Raw genomic sequence first — 19,651 nt, 5'->3', positions numbered from 1 at the left:
AATATCTAGGTGACAAGAAAATAGGGTCAACATGTTTCAACTCTTCAGTCACTAAAGCTGGCACTAGTTAAAAGCAGAGACAAGTTTTGGGCAGTTGTACAAACACAGATGGCCTGCTGTTATTTATAGAGGATGCTGTACCTGTCCTGCCAACAAGACTTAGTACGAAGGGCTGATGGGCAGGAATCTTCCACCAGCCTCCCCAGTCACACATGAAGTACAAAGAAACGTGACTTTTCTAGGAAATTTAGGAACCCAGAAAGATAACGTAACTGGGTATAGGACCTTGGAAATGGTTTTCCTGGTGCAACGCTTCTCTCTTATGTAGATAGCTTTACTGTGACATGTTCCTCCCAAGGTAAGTTGTAAGGAAAAGTGTCCTGAAATAACAGAGACCTCTGGTAGAATGGCAAATCTGAATAAATTGTAAAAGTTAAAAAGGTGGAAAATATACCCCTAATTCATATTCAGTAATTTCTTAAAAGGAACTTACTATTTTTAACAATATAAAAAAAAAATTACTTAATCTAAACCACAAAAAACTTCTTCTAGAATCTGAGTTATCTAAATCCTCCAAGTATATTATTTTAACATGACAAAAAAGTATCTAAATCCCAAACCAACATTTTTATTTTCTTTTTAATAATACTTCATCCATTGATTTACCTTTTTAATACAACAAAGCTTTGCATTAGAGCTGCCAACTTCAAGGCAACCAGCAGATGATTGTGACAAGTAACAGCTGAGGCAATTTAAAGGGAAAATTAAGTGCATGTAATGGAAATACTGAACAGAGAATCCAAATATTATGCAGTGACCTGGTAACATCTTCAGAAACATGTTCTATGTTTGTATATCTACTAAATGGATGCAGAATCTGACTTGATACATTCAACTGAAAAACAAACAGCATAAAGAAATCTTTGCACGTGAGTGTGCAAGATATTTGTATATCGATGTCAGGAAGATGAAGATACTGGGAACCAGGGCCTATATCTTGTAAGTTTAGGGACAGAATGATGGGATGACATTTGTTGTTCCAAACCCACATATGGCTGAAATTCAGCTGTAGTTTCCAGCATTTTTTTACCAGCAGGAATTAAGTTACAGGGGTCTGAAACACTAAAACCAGATTGGACAGCTGCTTGTATTTCAGTTCTGAACCGTTCCTCTGAATTTGCAAAAAGCTTTCAATCCCCTGTAGAGGAAAGGTGTTGCAGTAACAGAAAATGTGATGTAATCACTTAGTTTTCAGTATTAGCTTCCTTGGTAGGTGATGGGTTTCTCTCAGTTGTTGTCAAATCCTCTGTTCCTCACATTGATGCTATTAATTATGGTTTTAGATTACAAACAACACAGTCATCTTGAGCTCATTTCCAGAAAAGAGGAGCAAACCTCTTCCTTTATTTCTTCAGCCTAAGGGCAGAAAAAGTTCACAAGGAATTAAAAGCTTGGTGGATTTTACGTTTTGCAGTTTTTAATCTAAGAGCAAAATGTGAAAAGGAAACCAATAATTCAGTTGGAAAGCTACTTGCTACAAATAATGAACTTAAATAAATCTGTTCTCTAATTAACTACTGTATTTCACTAATGGGAGGGAGATTACAAGGGTGGCAGGACTGAAATAATGACAACAGGAATTCATCATAACACGGAGAACTTGCAATTGTTTAGATTTGCTTTACTTTTTAAACTCACCATTTCCTCATTGGAAATGACCCATTTTGTTGTCTTTTCCTGGTTTTATTGTCTGCATATACTCACCCTGAGTAACAAGGACTTAATACATTCTGCATGTTCCTCTGCACTGGAACTACTGATACCTCTCTCACCTCTGCGGTCAAATGTGTTTGAATTTTTAAAGGAAATCAGGGGGGTTGTCATAATAGCTCAGATTTTCAGACTAATTATTTTCCCAGGCAGTTGCTAATACATAATGCTTCAAAGAAAATGATGGGGCACAAAACCAAGCAACAATGTGCAGTCACTAACATAATACAGCACAGCCCATAATATGTGAAAATTCTTCCATAGTACTGTCAGGCAATCAATATCTGTCTCGAAAGTGTGAAATGTTGAAGCTTTGATCTTTACATGAAGAACTCCTTTGGCAGAAGTGGTTACGATCATCCAGCTGTAATTTGTCGAGAATATGCAAGAGAATGTGCCTGCAAAGGAATATGTATGAGGAGTTCCAGCTAAGCCCAGAGAAGAAATTTTTGTCCATGTGAAATAAATCCACTTCTTGGAAATTTGTACTGATCTTCTGGTAATGGATATTTTTCAGTCACAGGTCATTCTTAGCTAATGGTGCCTTTGTAATGCTGCAAGTCTTGATGGAAGTCCCAAGGACCACAGGAAAAATCCAATAATTGTAATCTTTTTGTCTAGATTGGTCTCCTAGACAGACAAAAAATACTTGCCCTGCTGGTACACTTCTATGACAGCACCCCGGTGATTGCGAAGAGGGGATTCTGTAACCCAAGACAGTGTAAGTACATGGGATGTTTCAATTCTGGTTAAAGCATTAGGAGGTCACATGAGGTTACATAGCTAATATAGATTATTAAAGAGTTTAGATATAGATTTTATAAGTGTTAATATAGATTTTATAAGTGTTACCAGACATGAACAGAGCCTGTTGAATGAATGAATGAATGCTGTGACCTATACACCATAATTTGCAAACATGCTTTGCAAACTGTGATGCAATGTTCAGAAATACTTCGGCATCCAAACCTTTTCCTTCCTACAAAATTCTGAAGGACTTTTTGGAAGTAGGATTAAAGGTAGACTACTTTTCCTGAAATGATTGTTCTTTCTTACTGGGCAATATTAGAAGTTTATTTCATGTTTACACTAAAATTTCTCCAGGAACTTGGAAGGATGAAGAAAAAACACAGAGAATCATCTACATGAAAGTAAAGTATTTTTAAGACATTGGACATTAATTAATTGCTAAGATCCAATGCAAGGCAAATTACAGCATTCCTTCTTAGTATGGAGAATTGTGAAACATATTTATTTCAAAAGAAATGTGGTGTAATCTACACTGACAAGTGCAGTTTTCTGCAGGCAAAGACATTATTCTGAAATGCATGTTTGCAGAAGGTACTTTCTGAGAGTTTGTATTTGCTAAGGAAAAGCTTTTTTCTTTTTTAAACAATTTTCTTATGCAATACTAGAGAACATAAAACCAATGCAAACTATCAACTTACCAATAATTTTTCTATTTTAGGGCCAATAATTGAGCTGCAAGAGATTGAGCTTGCGGATTTATGGGGAGGCCCTGTTGACCAGGAAGTTTGTGAGGAACTCAATGAAAAGTTAGTCTTGTCTCAAACAGACATTCCTGAGGGAGAGATTTCAGCATATGAACCTGTAGGTGATAATAGACAATGCACATATAGAATGAGAACTAGTGTCAGAGAAGGTCTTTTTGAACAAATGGGCATGAGTGAAGCTGAGACTGGAGGAATTTCTGAAGAAGAAAATCAAGCAGCAGAATCAAGTGATGCAGCAGTGAGAAAGGAAGGAGAGGATGCTGCGTCAGTGGTGAAAAGCGCTGGTTTTGAAGACAGTGATTTGGATGGAGATACAATACATAGTGAGAAATCCAGTTTCCAGGAAGACATCAAAACTGAGAGGCAAACTGAGTCTGCAAGTGCAGACGGACAGGAGGAAGCTTTCCCAGGATCAGCCTCCATTGGGTACGGTCTCAGTAGAGATGGAGAACCCGGATCTGAAAAGCAGGTGGAGGAAAAGGCATTTAGACTGGGTAGAGAGCACGATACAGACACAAACAGGGAAGAAGATTATTGTATCTCAGACAGAGAACCTGGCTCAGAAGGGCAAGTTAGTCAGAAGGACAATTGCATTGCAGAGACAACCAACACAATTTCAGGACCAACACCTGAAGCTACAACCATGACCTCAGAAGACAAAGCTGTGGCAGACATGGATGTCATTGCTTCAAAACAGGATGCTCCAGTTGCAGAGGTTGTGAAAGAAACTCCTGCAAGAAAAGAGAGTTTTTCTAGGCAGCATGGCAGCCGGTTTGGCCAACAGACAAGCTCAGAGACAAGACTGCAGGATGAGGACCTTCTGCAAGAGCAGGGTGAAGGTAAAGCATTCTGTTTTATTCTGGCAGACTTTAATTTTTTTCAGCACATACATTTGGACTGGTTTAACTGTAGGCATGTTTTTAATCCATTTCAAAATTATTGAAGGCATTTCTGAATGTGATTTCTGAATACACAAGACGATAAGCTTTGATGTCTTCTCAGCATGGTGTTTTCCACCAAGGTTTCAGTGTGTTCCCCTCACAGGATGGCAGGTAAATCTCTTTGCTAGTGATCTGTATTCAAGGCACTGAGCAGACACTTTAATTCAAGTAGGGACTTTCTGAAGCAGCAGCATTTTTATAATAAGGAGAAACTTTATGTTCTGTTTTATATTAGTATAGCAAGTCAGGAGCCTGAGCACATTAAATATAGAAATGACTTTTAATAATTTTTAGACTGTGATTGCCCATAGGGTGATATATAATTGGAGCATATACCAGGAACCTTTTATTTTAATCTCTCATTGTGTTTCCAAAGGAATATCATACTTCTTAAATGTATACAAAGGTCTTGTGATCAAGCAACTGTGTGTTTCATTGGAAGTACTTTCCTAAACATAGTAGAAGGACCATCTTCCTTGCTAGCACTCTGTGAATACACTCTTGTGTCTCACAGCGTAAAACACTGCAAGAACTGGGTCTACATTGCCAGAGCACTCTAGTGACAGATTTATTACATAAAGGCTGTAAAGCTGATGGTACAGCCCACTGGTACTTACAGCTTTCTGTGGTTAATGTCCAGCACACAGCACTAACCGGTCATTCAGCCAGTCTCCGGATGCACATCCCGCATTGTTTGGGGCACGCAGTGCTTCCATCTTCAGAGCAGATTCCCACCCTGTTCTCGCAGAAACGATGGTGTGATGGTACAACACTCCTTGAGAGAAAGGTGGATGGAACCAAGAAGTCTGAATATCATTTTGAGCCTATCTTGGAAAAAAATTATCTTCTTGCTTTTGCTAAAATGGATAGTTGTAGCTGGGCTTAAGAAATGTGACATTCACCAGTGAATATCAGGAAGCAGTATTTCCAGACACCAAAAATAAATAGCTACTCATAACAAGGGTAGCTCCAGAAACCCAGAGGTAGATTTTACACATTAATCAGCACGGTGCTCAGACTAGTAAGCTCTGGTTCATGGAAGATTTCGTTTTAAAATTGCAGGTCCAGCATGCTCAGACAGACAGGCTTCTCCAGCTGAAGCTAGCCAGGAGTTTGAAGTGCCATGGTCAGGTGACTGCTTTTTTCATCTGCTTTAGAAACTATAGCTTGGATATATGTATTTAAAGGCTTTTAGAAAAGTTGTGTCTTTTTTAAAGGTTGTATCATTACAAGGTATATTTTATCTTTCATCAGGTGACTTTCTGACTTCTGACCTAAGTTGCAGGTATAGCGACTATGGAGCGAGAATTCCAGAGGACTGGCAGTGTGATAACACGAGATTTCCAGGTATTTGGTCACAAAGCTGTGTGTTCACTTGGGCACACAGCAGCTGGCAGCGCCTGCAGACATGCTGGTACTGCTGTGAGCTGAAAGTTTTGGGCAAGAATACAAACGCTAATTCCCAAAGCTGACTTCAAGGTAAGAGCAGTGTAGTCTTTGTCTCAGAAGGCCACTTGCCGTGTAACAGTAATTTCAGCTCACCTGTATTCACTGATTTGACCTGGCTGTATGATAGCATCTGTCCCAGACTGGAGCCTAAATCTGAAGAGATACTATTAGAAAAGTATAAGCAGATTAAGGCCTTTAGTGGGCACGGAGTCAGTCTGTATTCAGCCACACTTTCACTGGATAGGAAGTGCAGGATTCAGGACTGCGTTGATATCTGCCACGTGGCCGGCTTTAGGGCAGCATTTGGCTTCCTGCGACACGCTGTGCTTTCTGTCTTTCAGACTTACATCCCATCATGGCAGAGATTCAGAACCGTTGGGCTTCTGGTACTAGGAGTGCCTTTGATGAAAGCTGCCTCAACCTGCCACAGTTTGTACAGCTCTTGGAGACTTTTGTTGGTGAAGACATTTCTCTGCCTACTGTGAAGAGGCTTATTGCATTTATCAAAGAAGAATACAAACAGACAGAAGAGGAAAAAATGGAACAACTAGAAAAAGTAAATATTGATAAGTTTTGCTGATCCCATGTCCAAACAAAAAACAAGCAAATGCCTACAGACACAGACAAAGTCAACTTGTAAGCTCATGCTGCCAGAGCTATTCACTTGCAGCTTTGCGTTCTCTGTTTCTTCAAGAGACCTTTTACCCCTTTGTTTTCATCCAGATCCTCCCTCCCTAGCCCTTAGCTCTAGAAGTGATGACAGACTCATCCTGTTAGAGGTTGTCTGTCTGTTCTAGAGCTGGACACAGTGAGACAGCTGGTTGATAGTTAATTGTGAAAGAGCTCAAAACATTCCATTCTGCTTATTCACCTTTATAATAGCCAAGAACCTGATCTCTGACCTACTGCACTGGCATGTACCTATGAGGTTGTGGATGTTTTGGGGAGAATTTTAAAACAAGTGTGTTTGGTTTTACTGTGTGCACAGCTGTATGTGAATGTGTGCATGCTTCTTTGTGTTTAAGTTACAAGGTGCCCTTGCCATGTGTTGAAAAAAATATATTCCCCTTCAGCAATATCCTCATGCACAGCATCAGGGTGCCCCATATCACTTCAGAGAACAGATATATTTCATGGTGGGTCGGTCCACAGTAGTGTCTCTAGCTGCATTTTGCTCAGACCTCTTTCTAGTTTCCCTCTGTGCTGCTGACCTAATTTGGATGAGATATTGGATCTGACGGCTCTACTGTCCTCACGCTGAACACAGCACACACTGCCGGTATTTTGGCCTTTGAGAGAATTCCACTCCAGCCATTTATCACTGTGTGCTGTGCAAAGACAGGGTTTAAAGGACAAATTGTACATGCATTTGCTTGGAGCCCACGCGCTTCAGGGCAGCACCAGCAAAACAACAATGTAAGGAAATACAAACTGTCACGTCTTTGGGTGTTACTAACAAGGCTGTGCTTAGTTCTTGCTGGGAAGACATTTGTATACTGGGAAACTCGCACTTACCTGAGCTGATCTCACCTTAGACCCAGCATGGGCTTTGTTTGTTCACTCGGAAATAACCTTCTGCAGTGCTGATTCTGCCTGGTAAAACCGAACTGTCGGCTGTGTTTAGTGTTTCCAAATATCTCCCAGGTTTAACGATTTATCTCCAGGTCTGAGCTGTGTATTTACAGACTCAGCCTGACCCATAGGAAATACTGTATTTTCCATATTTGTGTAGACACTGAGTGTCAGTGTCCAGGAATTATCAAAGACAAGCTGTTTCTCTGCTGTAGGTTCACCGCATCTCTCGCTTGGCCCAACGGAAACTGCTTCTGGAGGCACTTTTCGAAAAGTGGGACAAGAATGCGTCTGGGTTTCTGGATCTGGAAGAGGTGGATGCTGTTCTAAGCACATTCAAAGAAGGGATGGAAAAAGAGGCCTTGAGGAAGGGTAAGGAGACAGCTCTGCTCTGAGAAAACAATGGCAACACAGTAGGCTTTAAACCATTCAACGACAGTGCTAATGAAGTTGTTGGCAAGCTCGAGTCATTTTTTGTTTTTGCAAGCAGTCATAAGCATAAAAGGTAGGGTGTCTAAAAAGAAAAGGAACAGTTATCCCAACCTACCTGTTAATGCATAGCTCCATCCCCTCCTCCTGTGCAAGACTCCTCTGTGACAGATTCCTGGTCACAGAGGTAGCCCGATGCTTTTATGACATTGTGATGTGTTGAAAAAATACTTCAGCTGTAACATGCAATATATAGTTGTGATATGGTCGTGAAAAACACACGTAAAGCCTGAGGACACGTTTCGCACTTTTAGTCTAGCCTGTCTGTGTTATCCTGGTATTTTTAATAGATACATTTTACTGTGCTATCTGCAGGAATGTATCTCACAGGAGAGAACACCAGCTTGCCTTATGGGTCTCAAATAGCCTGTAGTAATCCACACGGTTGCACAGCTCTCAGATAGCAACTTTGAGTCTCTGTTGGTTCATTTCCCCGAATAAACTTAGCAAATTTGGTCCTTGACAGAGCAGACTTGGGTCAGACAGAAGTGCTGCAGGTTCACCTGGACCTGTCTGGCAGCCTCATACATATTAACGTGGGCATTAGGTGCTCTGAAATACTGTATTAGCAATTAAGAACATGTCTGCATGTGCGCTTGGGTGGAGAGGACTGGTTTATTCATCTCCACGCATATCTTCTTGTTGCTTGTTCTGCCACAAAATGGCTCATTTTGGCAACTACCAAAATCTCTTTATTCTTGAGCTCACTTGAGGCAGCTGGTGGGGTGGGGAGGCCACCGGCATGCTGCAGTTAATTGTCTCCATGGAAGAAACCGGCAGTTTACAGCGCTCTCGTATTCAGAGCATGCCAGAGCACACTACAGAAATATGGAAGGACATAGTGCCTTCCATGAAGGGCTCATAAACTGAAGGACAAATAAACAGAAAGATAGCATAGCAAAATCGATACCACCTACAAGCAACATAAAACTGTTTTTAGCAGCTTCAACTAGACATTGTGGATCAAGCAGGTTTGGGGCAAGGGTTCACAGACATTGCACTCCTGCATGAAAACGTGGAGTGAAAATGGGGAGAATTATTTGATTTTCCTTGTAAATGAAAAGCATAATGTTAAAGATGTAATGGGGAAAATAATTCATTATGCTGTGGCTCAGTAATGAAGGCATCGATCATGCCATGTTCAACTTCATGTGTATTTCTTTCTTCTCTTTCTTCAAAGAGAGGAAAAAGCGGAGGTGAAAATCCAAACATTTTTATACCATCAAAAATTTCTCCATCCTACTTCTGTTGGAAAATCAGAATTAAATTAAAAAATACTGGATGTTCTTTAGATGATAGACAGGATAAGACAGCATTAACAGTTGGCTCCACCATGACTGGGACCAGTTAGTATTTGCCACTTCTATAGCTAAAATCAGTGATAAAATGCCCCCTGAGTTCTGTGGGGGAAGGAGGAAGCTCTCAGCTCCCATAAACATCCGTGTCTCGGGTGCACTGGGAGGCAATCAGGGCAGCTCCCTGCCTGTTCCTGTGCATCATTAATCAAAGCATTTTCTATTACACTGTTCCTTATAGCCCACTGTATATATTGATCACAAAATACTCCCTGCTTAACAGCAAAGTCACACTTCTACCTATATATCTTTGCTTGCTTAGTTTCCTAGTAGGAAGCAGCTTGACGTATAGCTCTCCTTTCCTTTACTTCTTCGGGTCCAACAGGCTTTGAAATCAGGATGCAGGAAAAAAATGATGAAAGTGTGAATCATGGCAGAGCTCAGGAGAGGCAGTGCCAGGAGCATGATCAGGCAAGCCCAGCTCGGGCAGAGCATCCGGTGAATCCCGGGTTTCCAAAGCCAAGCAGCTGCCTGCAACTTCGAAAGCCTGTGCAAGAGCACCCCCGTGAGCCCAGAGCTGCGGTGTGGGGAGCAGCGGGTCTGCAAGAACAGGGACGGGGGTGGAACCACTCTGATAGACTGGCTGCTGAATAGAAACCCATGGGGTGAATTTACATTTTCGTGCTCAGTCGGGATTACGAGTCTAAGATGAGTCCCAGTGGTCTTCAGGACCTCTGGGCAAATTGGAAGTTTGTGAACTAGAGTGAGTAGATATAGGAAAGCGATTCTTGAGAATCACAATTTGACCCCTGGGGCATTCCTCCTTCCTGCAAGCAAAAGGAAACTCTGCCAGACCTTTCTACTGCAGCTTATTTGCCCGTATTTGGGCCAGCTCAGCTGCAATCTCTGGGACATGAAAAAGGGGACCAAGGCACAGCTCCACTCCTCGGCCTTGTGGAAGATGGGAAGGAGCAGCCTCCGTGCAGTCATCTTTACTCTTTCTCTCCCCTGGCAGCTAACAGGCAGCAATTCATTGTTTTAGATGCTTTTCATACTAATTTATTCTTCTAAATCTTGTATTTCTTATAAAAGCTCTCTTGCTCCTTTTGCTCTACATCTTTTGGTGCAGTACAGGTGATTGCAGAGCACTGTTGTCCTGTCCTCTGTATGACTTCAACAGAGCTTTCATCTTCTTTGCTCTTCGTTTATGAAACTTAGCACAATACAAATGTTATTTCAATAATTCATCAAAGGCACCTAAATAAGGGTAATTAAGAATGGTAGTTACTTTGGAAGGCTTCAGAAGATAATGTCTGCAAGTATGTTATATAATGGGAAATCCAGGAATATGAGTGATCTGTGAAATCATCTGTAGACTCTGGCTTTCGCTCTTTTGACGGGTTTGATGAGTAGTTCTTCTGCAGGGTCTCAACTACTATTACTGCATGTAGAATGCCTACCTGCAGCCCAGTCCCACCAGCCCATAAAATTCGGTTCTGATGTGAAGATACCTCTGATTTTTGATAACTCCAAGCAGCTTTCCTATTTTCCATTGACTTTTATTGTTTATGTACATTGCAGAGGTACAAAAGGGGCACAGGAGCAATGCCTGGCAGGTTTCTTTCTCAGTGGGTAAGAAAGTAGGCATCTACAGGAAAAGGTGCATCCAGTCTTGAGGCTGGAGATTACCTGTCAGGATGACAGCTTACATTTAGGAGATAGCTGGAAGAAACCCGGAATGATGGATTGGAGCACTCCACCCAAAGCCAGTTTAGGGCTTGATTCATATTTTGCACAAGAAAAGCAGAATATTTTATTCAAACAGACTGTCCCTGTCTTATTTCCTGTTCCTTCTACTAGCAAAGAAACACTTTTGCTCCTGTTACCCACAGCTCAGCAGAGTGGGGAAGCTATCTCCAAAGGCATTCCAGACTTTCCTTGAGTTAGTTGCTTCTGAGTTCAGTGGGGATGAGGATGAAGCTATTGATAACTTGGTGGAATTTCTGACCAGAAGTGTGGAACGAAGTCACATGGAGTGCCTGCAAAACTTCACCAGGAAGAAATGGCTGCACAATATCCAGCAAGCAGCTGAGACCAGTGGAGCAAGCATGGAACCAGTTTACAAAGCAGTGTTTAAGGCCCTCTCCCAGGTACACATCCAGGGAGCACAAGAACCGTTTGTGTTGGGATTGTGACACTGACTTCAAACCCTGATGCCTTTGAGTTGAACTCACAGGTAGCATGGGAAGCTGATCTGAGCCTGGTTTCCTTGTGCTTTTCTGTGCTTAGCTGATGTTCAGCAGAGCCGATGGTTATGCACAGGTCAGATCTGCAATACAAGGATTCTCGTCCATGCTCTGCCAATACAGAATGCATTTCACAGATATTTATGTCTTCCTTTTTGAAGGGCTGACTCAGATCCAATCTGGAAATCCATAGTTCTAGTTTTGGAGCTGCTGAAATGAAAGAGCAGACTCAGTTTGGGACAAAAGTGCTTAATTTGTAGTGGAGATAGTTTCACTTTTAACTTGCAGCTGCAACTTTAGATGTTTGTCCTCACCATTAAAGCCCCCTCAAAGCAAAACTTCTCTCATGGTAGCTGAAGTGTTCTTACAATATTGTCTAGATTTGTAATAGCAACTTTGGCACTTGTTTGCCTGATTGTTCCAAAGGAATCTCCTATTGGAGAAGAAATCCATGGGAGTTTTGCTTAGGCACAAGTTATATTTAGGGATTATTTTTATATGAACTGCTCCCCTTTGGCAGCAGAAAAAAAAATCCATTTTCCTTGCCAATCAAAATACCAAGTGTTTTTGCTTGTAGCAGAGCGTATCGGTCAGACACGATCACAGCATAGACACATACATGTCATGCAGTTGGTGCACGACATACAAAATCAGTGACCCAGAACAGCATCTCAGCAAAAATGAGACAAGTGCTAAGTACAAGAAATAAATGTAATGGCCAATGGCTAATGTACATAATGTAATGGGAAACATTTGGTTGCTAGGATGCAGAAGCCCATGGGGATAACAAGAAGATCAGTGCATATATTGCCCTTTTGGAAGAGAACCAGCTCTCACCAGAGCGGGGACAGATTCTCCTACACTATGTGGCATGTACTGCAGACGATGCTCCGTATGTTCTAAACCAGATACTTTACAGAGACATGAAAGGAGTAAGGTAAGAAAAGCTGCAAATAACTGTTCCTTTTTCTCAAAAATATTTGGAATGTTGAGGGACCAGGCAGTGTTTGGGGTGCACTGGAAACAGAGGTTGACAGAGTACTCCAGAGAGGAAACACCTTCAGGGACCGTTGTGGAATGATTCATTATTGTATACATGCCCTTATACTTTGCGTGGTCTACTTAGAACTGCTCTGTTTGGGATTTCACTCCTTTCCTTGGGGAGATTAGCTCACAGTCTAATAAATCTCATCCTTCAGCAAAAGTCTATTACATTGGGCCTACATTTTCTTCTTTAAAAATTAATTCGCTTACGCCAGTTTACATCCACAGGATATTTTTGAGAACAATGCCTTTCCTTCCCTAGTGTTTACGCTATAAACAGCTTTCATGCCTCTTTACTTCTTGTTTCCAAAACCTAGACATATTTGTCTCTTTCTTTAAATATTGCCACTTCTAACCTATTAAATGTAACTGCTGCTTGCTTCTGTATTCCTTTTCACTACATTCATTAGTTGATGTTTTTAAAATGTCCTAAGGATGAAAAGTGCCTTATTTATTACCGCTGTCTTTGGGATGCAGGTGGTAAATGTGGTATTTCTGGGTGTGGTCAGAGCAAGGAGATAACACCTTCCTTCTCTGATGCAAAAAAGATGGGAGAGATCAAAGCTGCAGTATTTATTGCTTTGCTAAAGGTTTTCTGCTACTCTGAACAAACCTCCTCATAAGTTTATTGTTCAGCTTTGCAGCTGTTGAAGAGGGAAAGCCAATCCATGTTCCGAGAGTTCAGCTCCACGGAAATATCCACTTCTGGAACTATGACCGTCCAGTGGAGGAGAGAAAAGGTTCACTCCTCGTACTGCCATTGCACGATGCTCACTGGAGAGTCTTTGGCATTCTAGGACTTGACAATCTTCGGGACCAGTGTGGGAAAACCATCTTTCTGACCCATGAGATCAGTTTCTATCAGGTGGGCACGATCAGAAAGCAGTTGGTTAGACCACGCTTCAAAAAGCTGTGTAGCTTCTGAGTAAACGTAAGATGTATGACTAAGAAAATAACTGTGGGCCCCTTTTTATTGTATATGGTGAAAGTGGTGTGAGCAGAACACCTTATCAATATCTTACTGATTAGCATCTTATCTGTAATTAATTATCAGGTATCACTTCAATAATTTATTTAAGCTTCTCCTGGCGAATAAATTAATTGCACTTTTGTGCAAAGCCCAAAGATAGTAGTTTTTATTTCCTGAAGCACTGGACCTCATATTTGTCCATTTTTGTTTCCATAAAGTGGCATGAAACCTTACTTTTTTACATGGTGGAATAATTATAAGCCACAGCAGTTCGGATTCCTACGGGATGCTCTTTAGAATCAGCCCCGCTGTGGATGCATCATCTGGGCAGCAGGGAGCGCAGCAAGCCAACGTTACCAGGCAGTTTGGCTACCTCCACCAAAAACCAACTTTGTCTAGTCCAGGACTTGGCTGTGACCCGGGTACTCTGGAGCTTTAGAGCATTATTTGATAAGGGACATTTTACAGTCACTTGTCAGCTTTCCAAGTTCTGATTAAAGTAACTTGTTACAACCATTTTGCTTCATTTTGCTGCACGAACGTTTCCCCAGCTTTTTTCCCCAAATCATATGGAACTGTGTGGCTCATTTGGAAGATTCTGTTTTCACAGGGAGTTTCTCATGCATTCAGCAAAGCCTACCACCATATCTGCACACTGGAAAACATTCTACAAATGACTGTTACTGCTCTGGAGTGGTTGTATCCCAGGGCACCCAGCATCCACGCTGTTATTATGTACCTGGTGGAGCCTGGCAAAGACAAGGTACGCAGATCACTCCAGTGAAAAGGCCTGTAAGTGGCAGGGGCTGACAAGGCTACTCCAGCAAGGACCTGCCATTTCCAGCTGCCCGTGATTTCCCAGTGGTTTTATCATAAAAACTGAAGCCTGCCTGAGATTCTTGTGCCTGCCTGCGCAACAAAAGGGCTACAAAGGTAGAGGGGGAAGTTTCCCTCTGTAAAGGAGGGCGTTCTTCATTCTTTTTCATCCTCCCATGTAAAACAATTCAACAGCACTTCTAGTGTAGCCCCTTCTGCATGGGAAAAGGGAATATTCTCCTACTTCAGTGCTCACAGCTGCATAGCAACCAATAGAGCAAAACCCCACACCCACCCACCCATCCATCCATCCATCCCACCGGTTAGCCAACACTGCAAATCCCCACTAAAGCTTTGCTGTTTGGGATCTCCACAGAGGGAGCTCGGAGATTCTGTGCATGTCAAAATTATGGTATTTTATAGGAAAAAAGACTGTCCTAGCTAATGTATTAGCTCTTCATTCTGAACTGATGTCAGCAGCCAAGATGTAAATACAAGTCAGGAAGGGGCTGCTCCCCATTAGCTAGGTTGTAAAGGCAGCCCCCCTCCCTGCAGATAATATTCCCGTTGTTGAGCAGGCACTCTGGCCCTGGGAAGCTTGTTACTTCACATACAAGTGAGTTAAGAAGACAAAAAGTGTATGCAATATTTAGGACTGATCATGTGTCATCACAAAGTCTGGATGACATCTGCTGTAGCCACAATTCAGCTGCTTCCTCTGATAAGCACGGTTTATGTTGGCAGCTTTCTGTTGTCATTCCAGGCTCTGCACTGTTCCCTTGTTAGCTGCCTGATAGCCATTTGCTCCCCTTTGTGCTTTTCACGTGTCAAGGCACACTGACACAAACATGACATGAGAAAGAGGATGGGAAAAAGAAGGGAAACCTCTTCTTGGCCTGTGGGTGTTCCTCGGTGTGGAGCCTGGGGATGGATTAAATAGTCTGGCTGAGGGAGGTCCAGGGCACATTCTTCATGAATCATAGGATCATAGAATGATTTGGGTTGGAAGGGACCTTAAAGATCATCTAGTTCCAACCCCCCTGCTGTGGGCAGGGACACCCTCCACTAGACCACATTGCCCAAAGCCTCATCCAACCTGGTCTTAAACACTTCCAGGGATGGGGCCTCCACAACCTCTCTGGGCAACCTGTTCCAGTGCCTCACCACTCTAACAGTGAATAATTTCTTTCTAACATCTCATCTAAATCGACCCTCCTTCAGCTTGAACCCATTACCCCTTGTCCTGTCACTACACTCCCTGACAAACAGTCCCTCCCCATCTTTCCTGTAGGCCCCTTCAGAAACTGGTAAGCCGCAATTAGATCTCCCCAGAGCCGCCTTTTCTCCAGGCTGAAATCTTGGGCAATATACTCTGGGAATAAAACCAAGCATTGTTGGGAGATGTCTTTAAACCATCCCATTGCACTTGAACGTACACAGGAGTTTCCTTTAAAAAATAAACTATTTCCTCCCTCTCCAAGCTTCAAAATGGCTGTTCCGTTCTTGGATGAAGCTAAACCTCCCTTTTCTCTCTGGCAGACGTGTGACTATGCTCTGCGCAAGGTGATTACTACAGATAACACAGGACAAAAAGAAATTCATAGCTCTCCTGTTCTCCTCAGAAAAGAAAACCTCTTAAGGTAGGCTCCAGCACCTGCAAGTGTCTGCCTGTAGCTCTCCCACTATCAAGGCTTCTGGTGCATATGCACACAATAGTGAATTATGAAGGGGAAAAGAGTATTTTCTCTTTGAGTTTAGGCCTGCAAAAACTTCACTTCCAGCTTAATGCTTACCAGCTGAGCTGCCAAACAAGCTCTACATCTGCTCTGAAAGGTTTGCAGGATTAGAGCCTACACTGAAGCATTTTGCTCTTTAGAATAATCTGTCCTTTTTCCTGGCCATATTAGTCTCACTTCCTTCAACTATCTGTTTCCTTCCACTGCCAAGATCCTCACAGACTTGTCTGTTAAGCCTATCATCCTTGTTGTCAAAGTTGGATGAACAGCCATTTGCTGTTCCAGCAGATGTTCTTACTTTTTATAAAACTCTATAGAACAAATGTCAATGAGGTTATAAACAGGAAACCGTTTTTAAAGCAAAGTTGGTTAAATTCTTATGATTTACAGCAATTGCCTTGGCTAAGCAATATTGTGCTCCACAATGCTATTTTCTCCCTTTTGTATATGGCTTGAATGATACTTAAAGCCACGCATATTTCAATTAAAGGAAATACACAATGAGATGAATGGCATCTTACTAAAATATGCTAAATAAATTACCAAAAGAAACCAGAATGGTAAAGTCTAGTACATTTTCCTCTCTTTACTCTCATTTCAGAGATTACCTATTTAAGTGTGTAGACAGTTCAGAGGTCATCCGCACTTCTGTCTGTGGAGAATACCACATTGCAGTACCTCTCCGTGACCTGTCAGGAAAAGCTCTTGGGATATTTGATATCAGCATTGGACACCACCAGAAATTACCACCTCATGAACACAAAGACCTGCAGAAAATGCTAAAGATTGCCCAAGCTGCCTGCTGCGAGATACTGAAGATATCTTCAGAGGACAGAGAACCAACCTATATACTGGGTATTGTGCATACAGAGCCAAGATAGATTTTTTTTAGGGGTGAAATTAGGAATGTCAGTAAAACCACATCTAAAGTATCATTCCTACACATACAGAAAGACAAATACAAACCTTTGGTATGCATAAAATACTCCTGAGCAAATGTAAGTTAAACGAAATGTTTAGATTTTGGCTCTAGTTCACAGAATGTTTTGTGCTCAAGTCTCACTAAAATCAAAGGTGTGAAGCAAGGTGCTTTGTTGTTTCAGGGATCTAGCATGTCCTCCTCAGAACCACCCCAGCTCAGATCAAAAGAATTTGAATGTCACAGTTCCAGAATTACCTGCATGCTTGAACGCTTCATGGACCTCTGCTTGCCCAGGAGGCAAGTTTTGTCTCCTTCTCAAGCACGCACCCATTTTTAATAGTTTCATAGGATACTTGGGCTGTATACAAATCAATCGGTCAAGGAGACAAAGAGTTCATCATAAAGAGGGCAGAGCCTTTCAGTCAATGACAGAAGTCTTGAGTGGCAAATGTTTCTGAGCAACTTCTTGAAAGGTTTGCTTTTGATTCCAGAGGCAGAACACTTGCCAAATTTGAGGCACGCAGGGATTCTGTTCTACCGGTTCATGCTGCAGGACCTGCGTGAGTGTGTCCAGAAACTCGATGCTGAGAGCTTTGCTGAACTGAAGAGCTATGTAGAACCACCAGCTCTGGTGCATAACATAGTTAAGGCTGTGCTGTTGCTTTTCCATCCAAACTGGAAGGGCTCAGAGAAGATTGAGAACTGGAGTCAGTGTATACTGGTGAGGCTTCCAAATGTTGAGACTTTTTTTTCTGTTTTGCTTCCCCCAAGAAGACATAGTGGAATTTGCCACGGGTAATTTGGCAGTGAAATAATTTATTACTTACAGATTTCCTATATGCTTGGCTTAGCCATCTTTAATTCTGTAACCCTCTCTCAAGTCCTTCACTGCCCCCTGACTCTCTTTGTTCTCTGCATTGCAGAAACTTGATGACAATTTGATTCAGGAGATTTACTGCTTTGATCCAACTGCTGCATCTGTGCAAGTTCAAGCAGAGCTGCTGCTGGACTGCATCACTGGTAAATATCATAAACTAATTGTGAGATTACCAGACATGGCTCAGCAATGAAACAGTGTCACCAGCAACCTTCGGCTGAGTGCTTTTAAGGTCCTTACTTCAGAAATTAACTTTGATTTCACAATAGATTAAACAACAGATAAGGGGTCCTAAATATCTGCAGTCTTTTTTGGTCAGTAAAGTCAATCTGTTACATTTAGAATCAAAATTCAGTGCCTTAAGGAAAAGGGAGCGGAGCAGCTTTGAAACCTATCAGAACAAACACAAAATCTCATTGTAAACCCCCAGATAAACATATTAAGAATAATGGTTCTTTTGGCACGTAATATGTAAAGACATATTAAGAATGATGGTTCTTTTGGCAAGTAAACCTACCTCAGACCACCCTGTCCTGCCTGAGGGACTGACCCAGCTCCAAACGGCAACACAACTGCGGGAGGACAGTGTGAGCCCTCCTCTTTGTAAACACCATCTGCCACGTACTTAATATACTCACTGCCCGTATACAGGATCTAGGTTTCAGGCTGTCTTTCTCTCCTTTAATGAACGTGGGCTCTTTTGGTGCCAGAGCAGTCAAGAGGTTATTATTATTTGTAATATCTCTGCTAGAGAAATGACTGTTGTTCTTGTCGAGATCTCTCCCCTGATGATCTAATGCCAGATTGAGAGGCCTGTTAAAAATCAAAAGTGGACAAGATTTGCTGATTTAGCTGGGGATATTTATCAACGGTACCCTGCCTACTGATAAACAGTGAACACTTAACGCACTCATAGTTCCTTTTCATGTGTTCTCCTCATATATATTAAACTAATTCACTGGAAAGAATGAAGCAGGTCTAGAGCATCCAGTCTTCCTCCAGTTAGGGACGTAGAGGTAACTAAAATAACGCAGCTTTGGCAAACTGCTGGTATGCTACAAAAGGTTAATTTCCCAGGATGGAACTTACTCTCAGAGAGCAGCGACAGATCAGTGGTGTGAATACAGGTATAACTCACAGTTATAGGAATTCCTTGAAAATGAACATGGGTGTTTACACAAGGTGTGCATTGGATAACGCCCATATATTCTACATACATGTGCTGCAATACAGAACAGACCACGAAACAACCTACGCTCTATTGACACAGCAACTCTTAATGGTACGTTTCTGTGGTTAGCATTTGGTAAAAGAGATTTGAAGGACAATTTACTCTTAAATCTAAACTTGGGGAAAAAAATAATTAAAAAGCACCAAGAGAGTTTCCTCTCTTCTTTGTTTCAGAGGTACCTGGAGCGGCGGTGCGGCAGCACGGCTCAGTTCCAGCCGAGTACCTGTACGGCTGGGTACACACCTGCCTCGCGCTAGCAGAGACCACAAGGAGCCTGCGCAGTAAAAAAGCTCCATTTTTAGGCCCTTCGGGCATCCAGTTCTAGCGTGCCTCCAATTGCATCTCTAATTCCTCATCCAACCCTAGTGATTCTGGTATTTGACATCTTTTATTAAATTCGCTGTCGCTTTTTTGTTTGTTTTTATGCATTGCTGCTAAGTATTTGTTGTTAAGATGGTAAAAGTCTGTTATGGAGTATTAAGAAAAAGCAATAAAAACATTAAAGGAAACAATTTTGCTAGTGTATCTACTAAACTTCAAAAGCTTGATTGAAGTTTTTTTTTAAAGTTATTTCTGATGAGAAAAAGAGAGGCACGGAAGAGTTTATGACTACCAAGCTACAACGCTCATGGTACAGCAAAAATTTCCAAGATTCAGTCTCCTTAAATTACTTTATAGGAATAATTTGAACTAAAGGTTGTTAATCAGCATTTTGTCAAGTTCTTCTAAATGTACTGCGGAAAAGCCTTACGCTTTTAATATAGCAAAAAAAAGCTTTC

General features: G+C 41.7%; 1 protein-coding gene across 6 annotated transcripts in view; it reads left to right on the top strand.

Annotated features, from left to right (window-relative positions):
- The window catches only part of EFCAB5 (EF-hand calcium binding domain 5), a 41,921-nt gene extending 22,559 nt beyond the window's left edge, over positions 1–19,362 (top strand). For all 6 annotated transcript variants that reach the window (XM_054847265.1, XM_054847263.1, XM_054847261.1 and 3 more), the window contains 15 exons: positions 2,392–2,491; positions 3,239–4,123; positions 5,288–5,356; positions 5,480–5,572; positions 6,016–6,230; positions 7,462–7,618; positions 10,891–11,180; positions 12,041–12,213; positions 12,957–13,185; positions 13,901–14,053; positions 15,646–15,746; positions 16,444–16,697; positions 17,256–17,485; positions 17,688–17,784; positions 19,046–19,362. In XM_054847265.1, coding sequence (XP_054703240.1) covers positions 2,392–2,491; positions 3,239–4,123; positions 5,288–5,356; positions 5,480–5,572; positions 6,016–6,230; positions 7,462–7,618; positions 10,891–11,180; positions 12,041–12,213; positions 12,957–13,185; positions 13,901–14,053; positions 15,646–15,746; positions 16,444–16,697; positions 17,256–17,485; positions 17,688–17,784; positions 19,046–19,197 — 3,198 coding nt within the window. In that variant the 3' untranslated portion in view covers positions 19,198–19,362. The remainder of the gene's footprint in view (positions 1–2,391; positions 2,492–3,238; positions 4,124–5,287; positions 5,357–5,479; positions 5,573–6,015; positions 6,231–7,461; positions 7,619–10,890; positions 11,181–12,040; positions 12,214–12,956; positions 13,186–13,900; positions 14,054–15,645; positions 15,747–16,443; positions 16,698–17,255; positions 17,486–17,687; positions 17,785–19,045) is intronic.
- The last annotated feature ends 289 nt before the right edge of the window (positions 19,363–19,651 follow it).

This window comes from Grus americana, chromosome 19 (assembly GCF_028858705.1).
Source record: "Grus americana isolate bGruAme1 chromosome 19, bGruAme1.mat, whole genome shotgun sequence".
NCBI classification, from domain to species: Eukaryota; Metazoa; Chordata; class Aves; order Gruiformes; family Gruidae; genus Grus; species Grus americana.
This window is presented reverse-complemented; position numbering and strand designations above follow the sequence as displayed.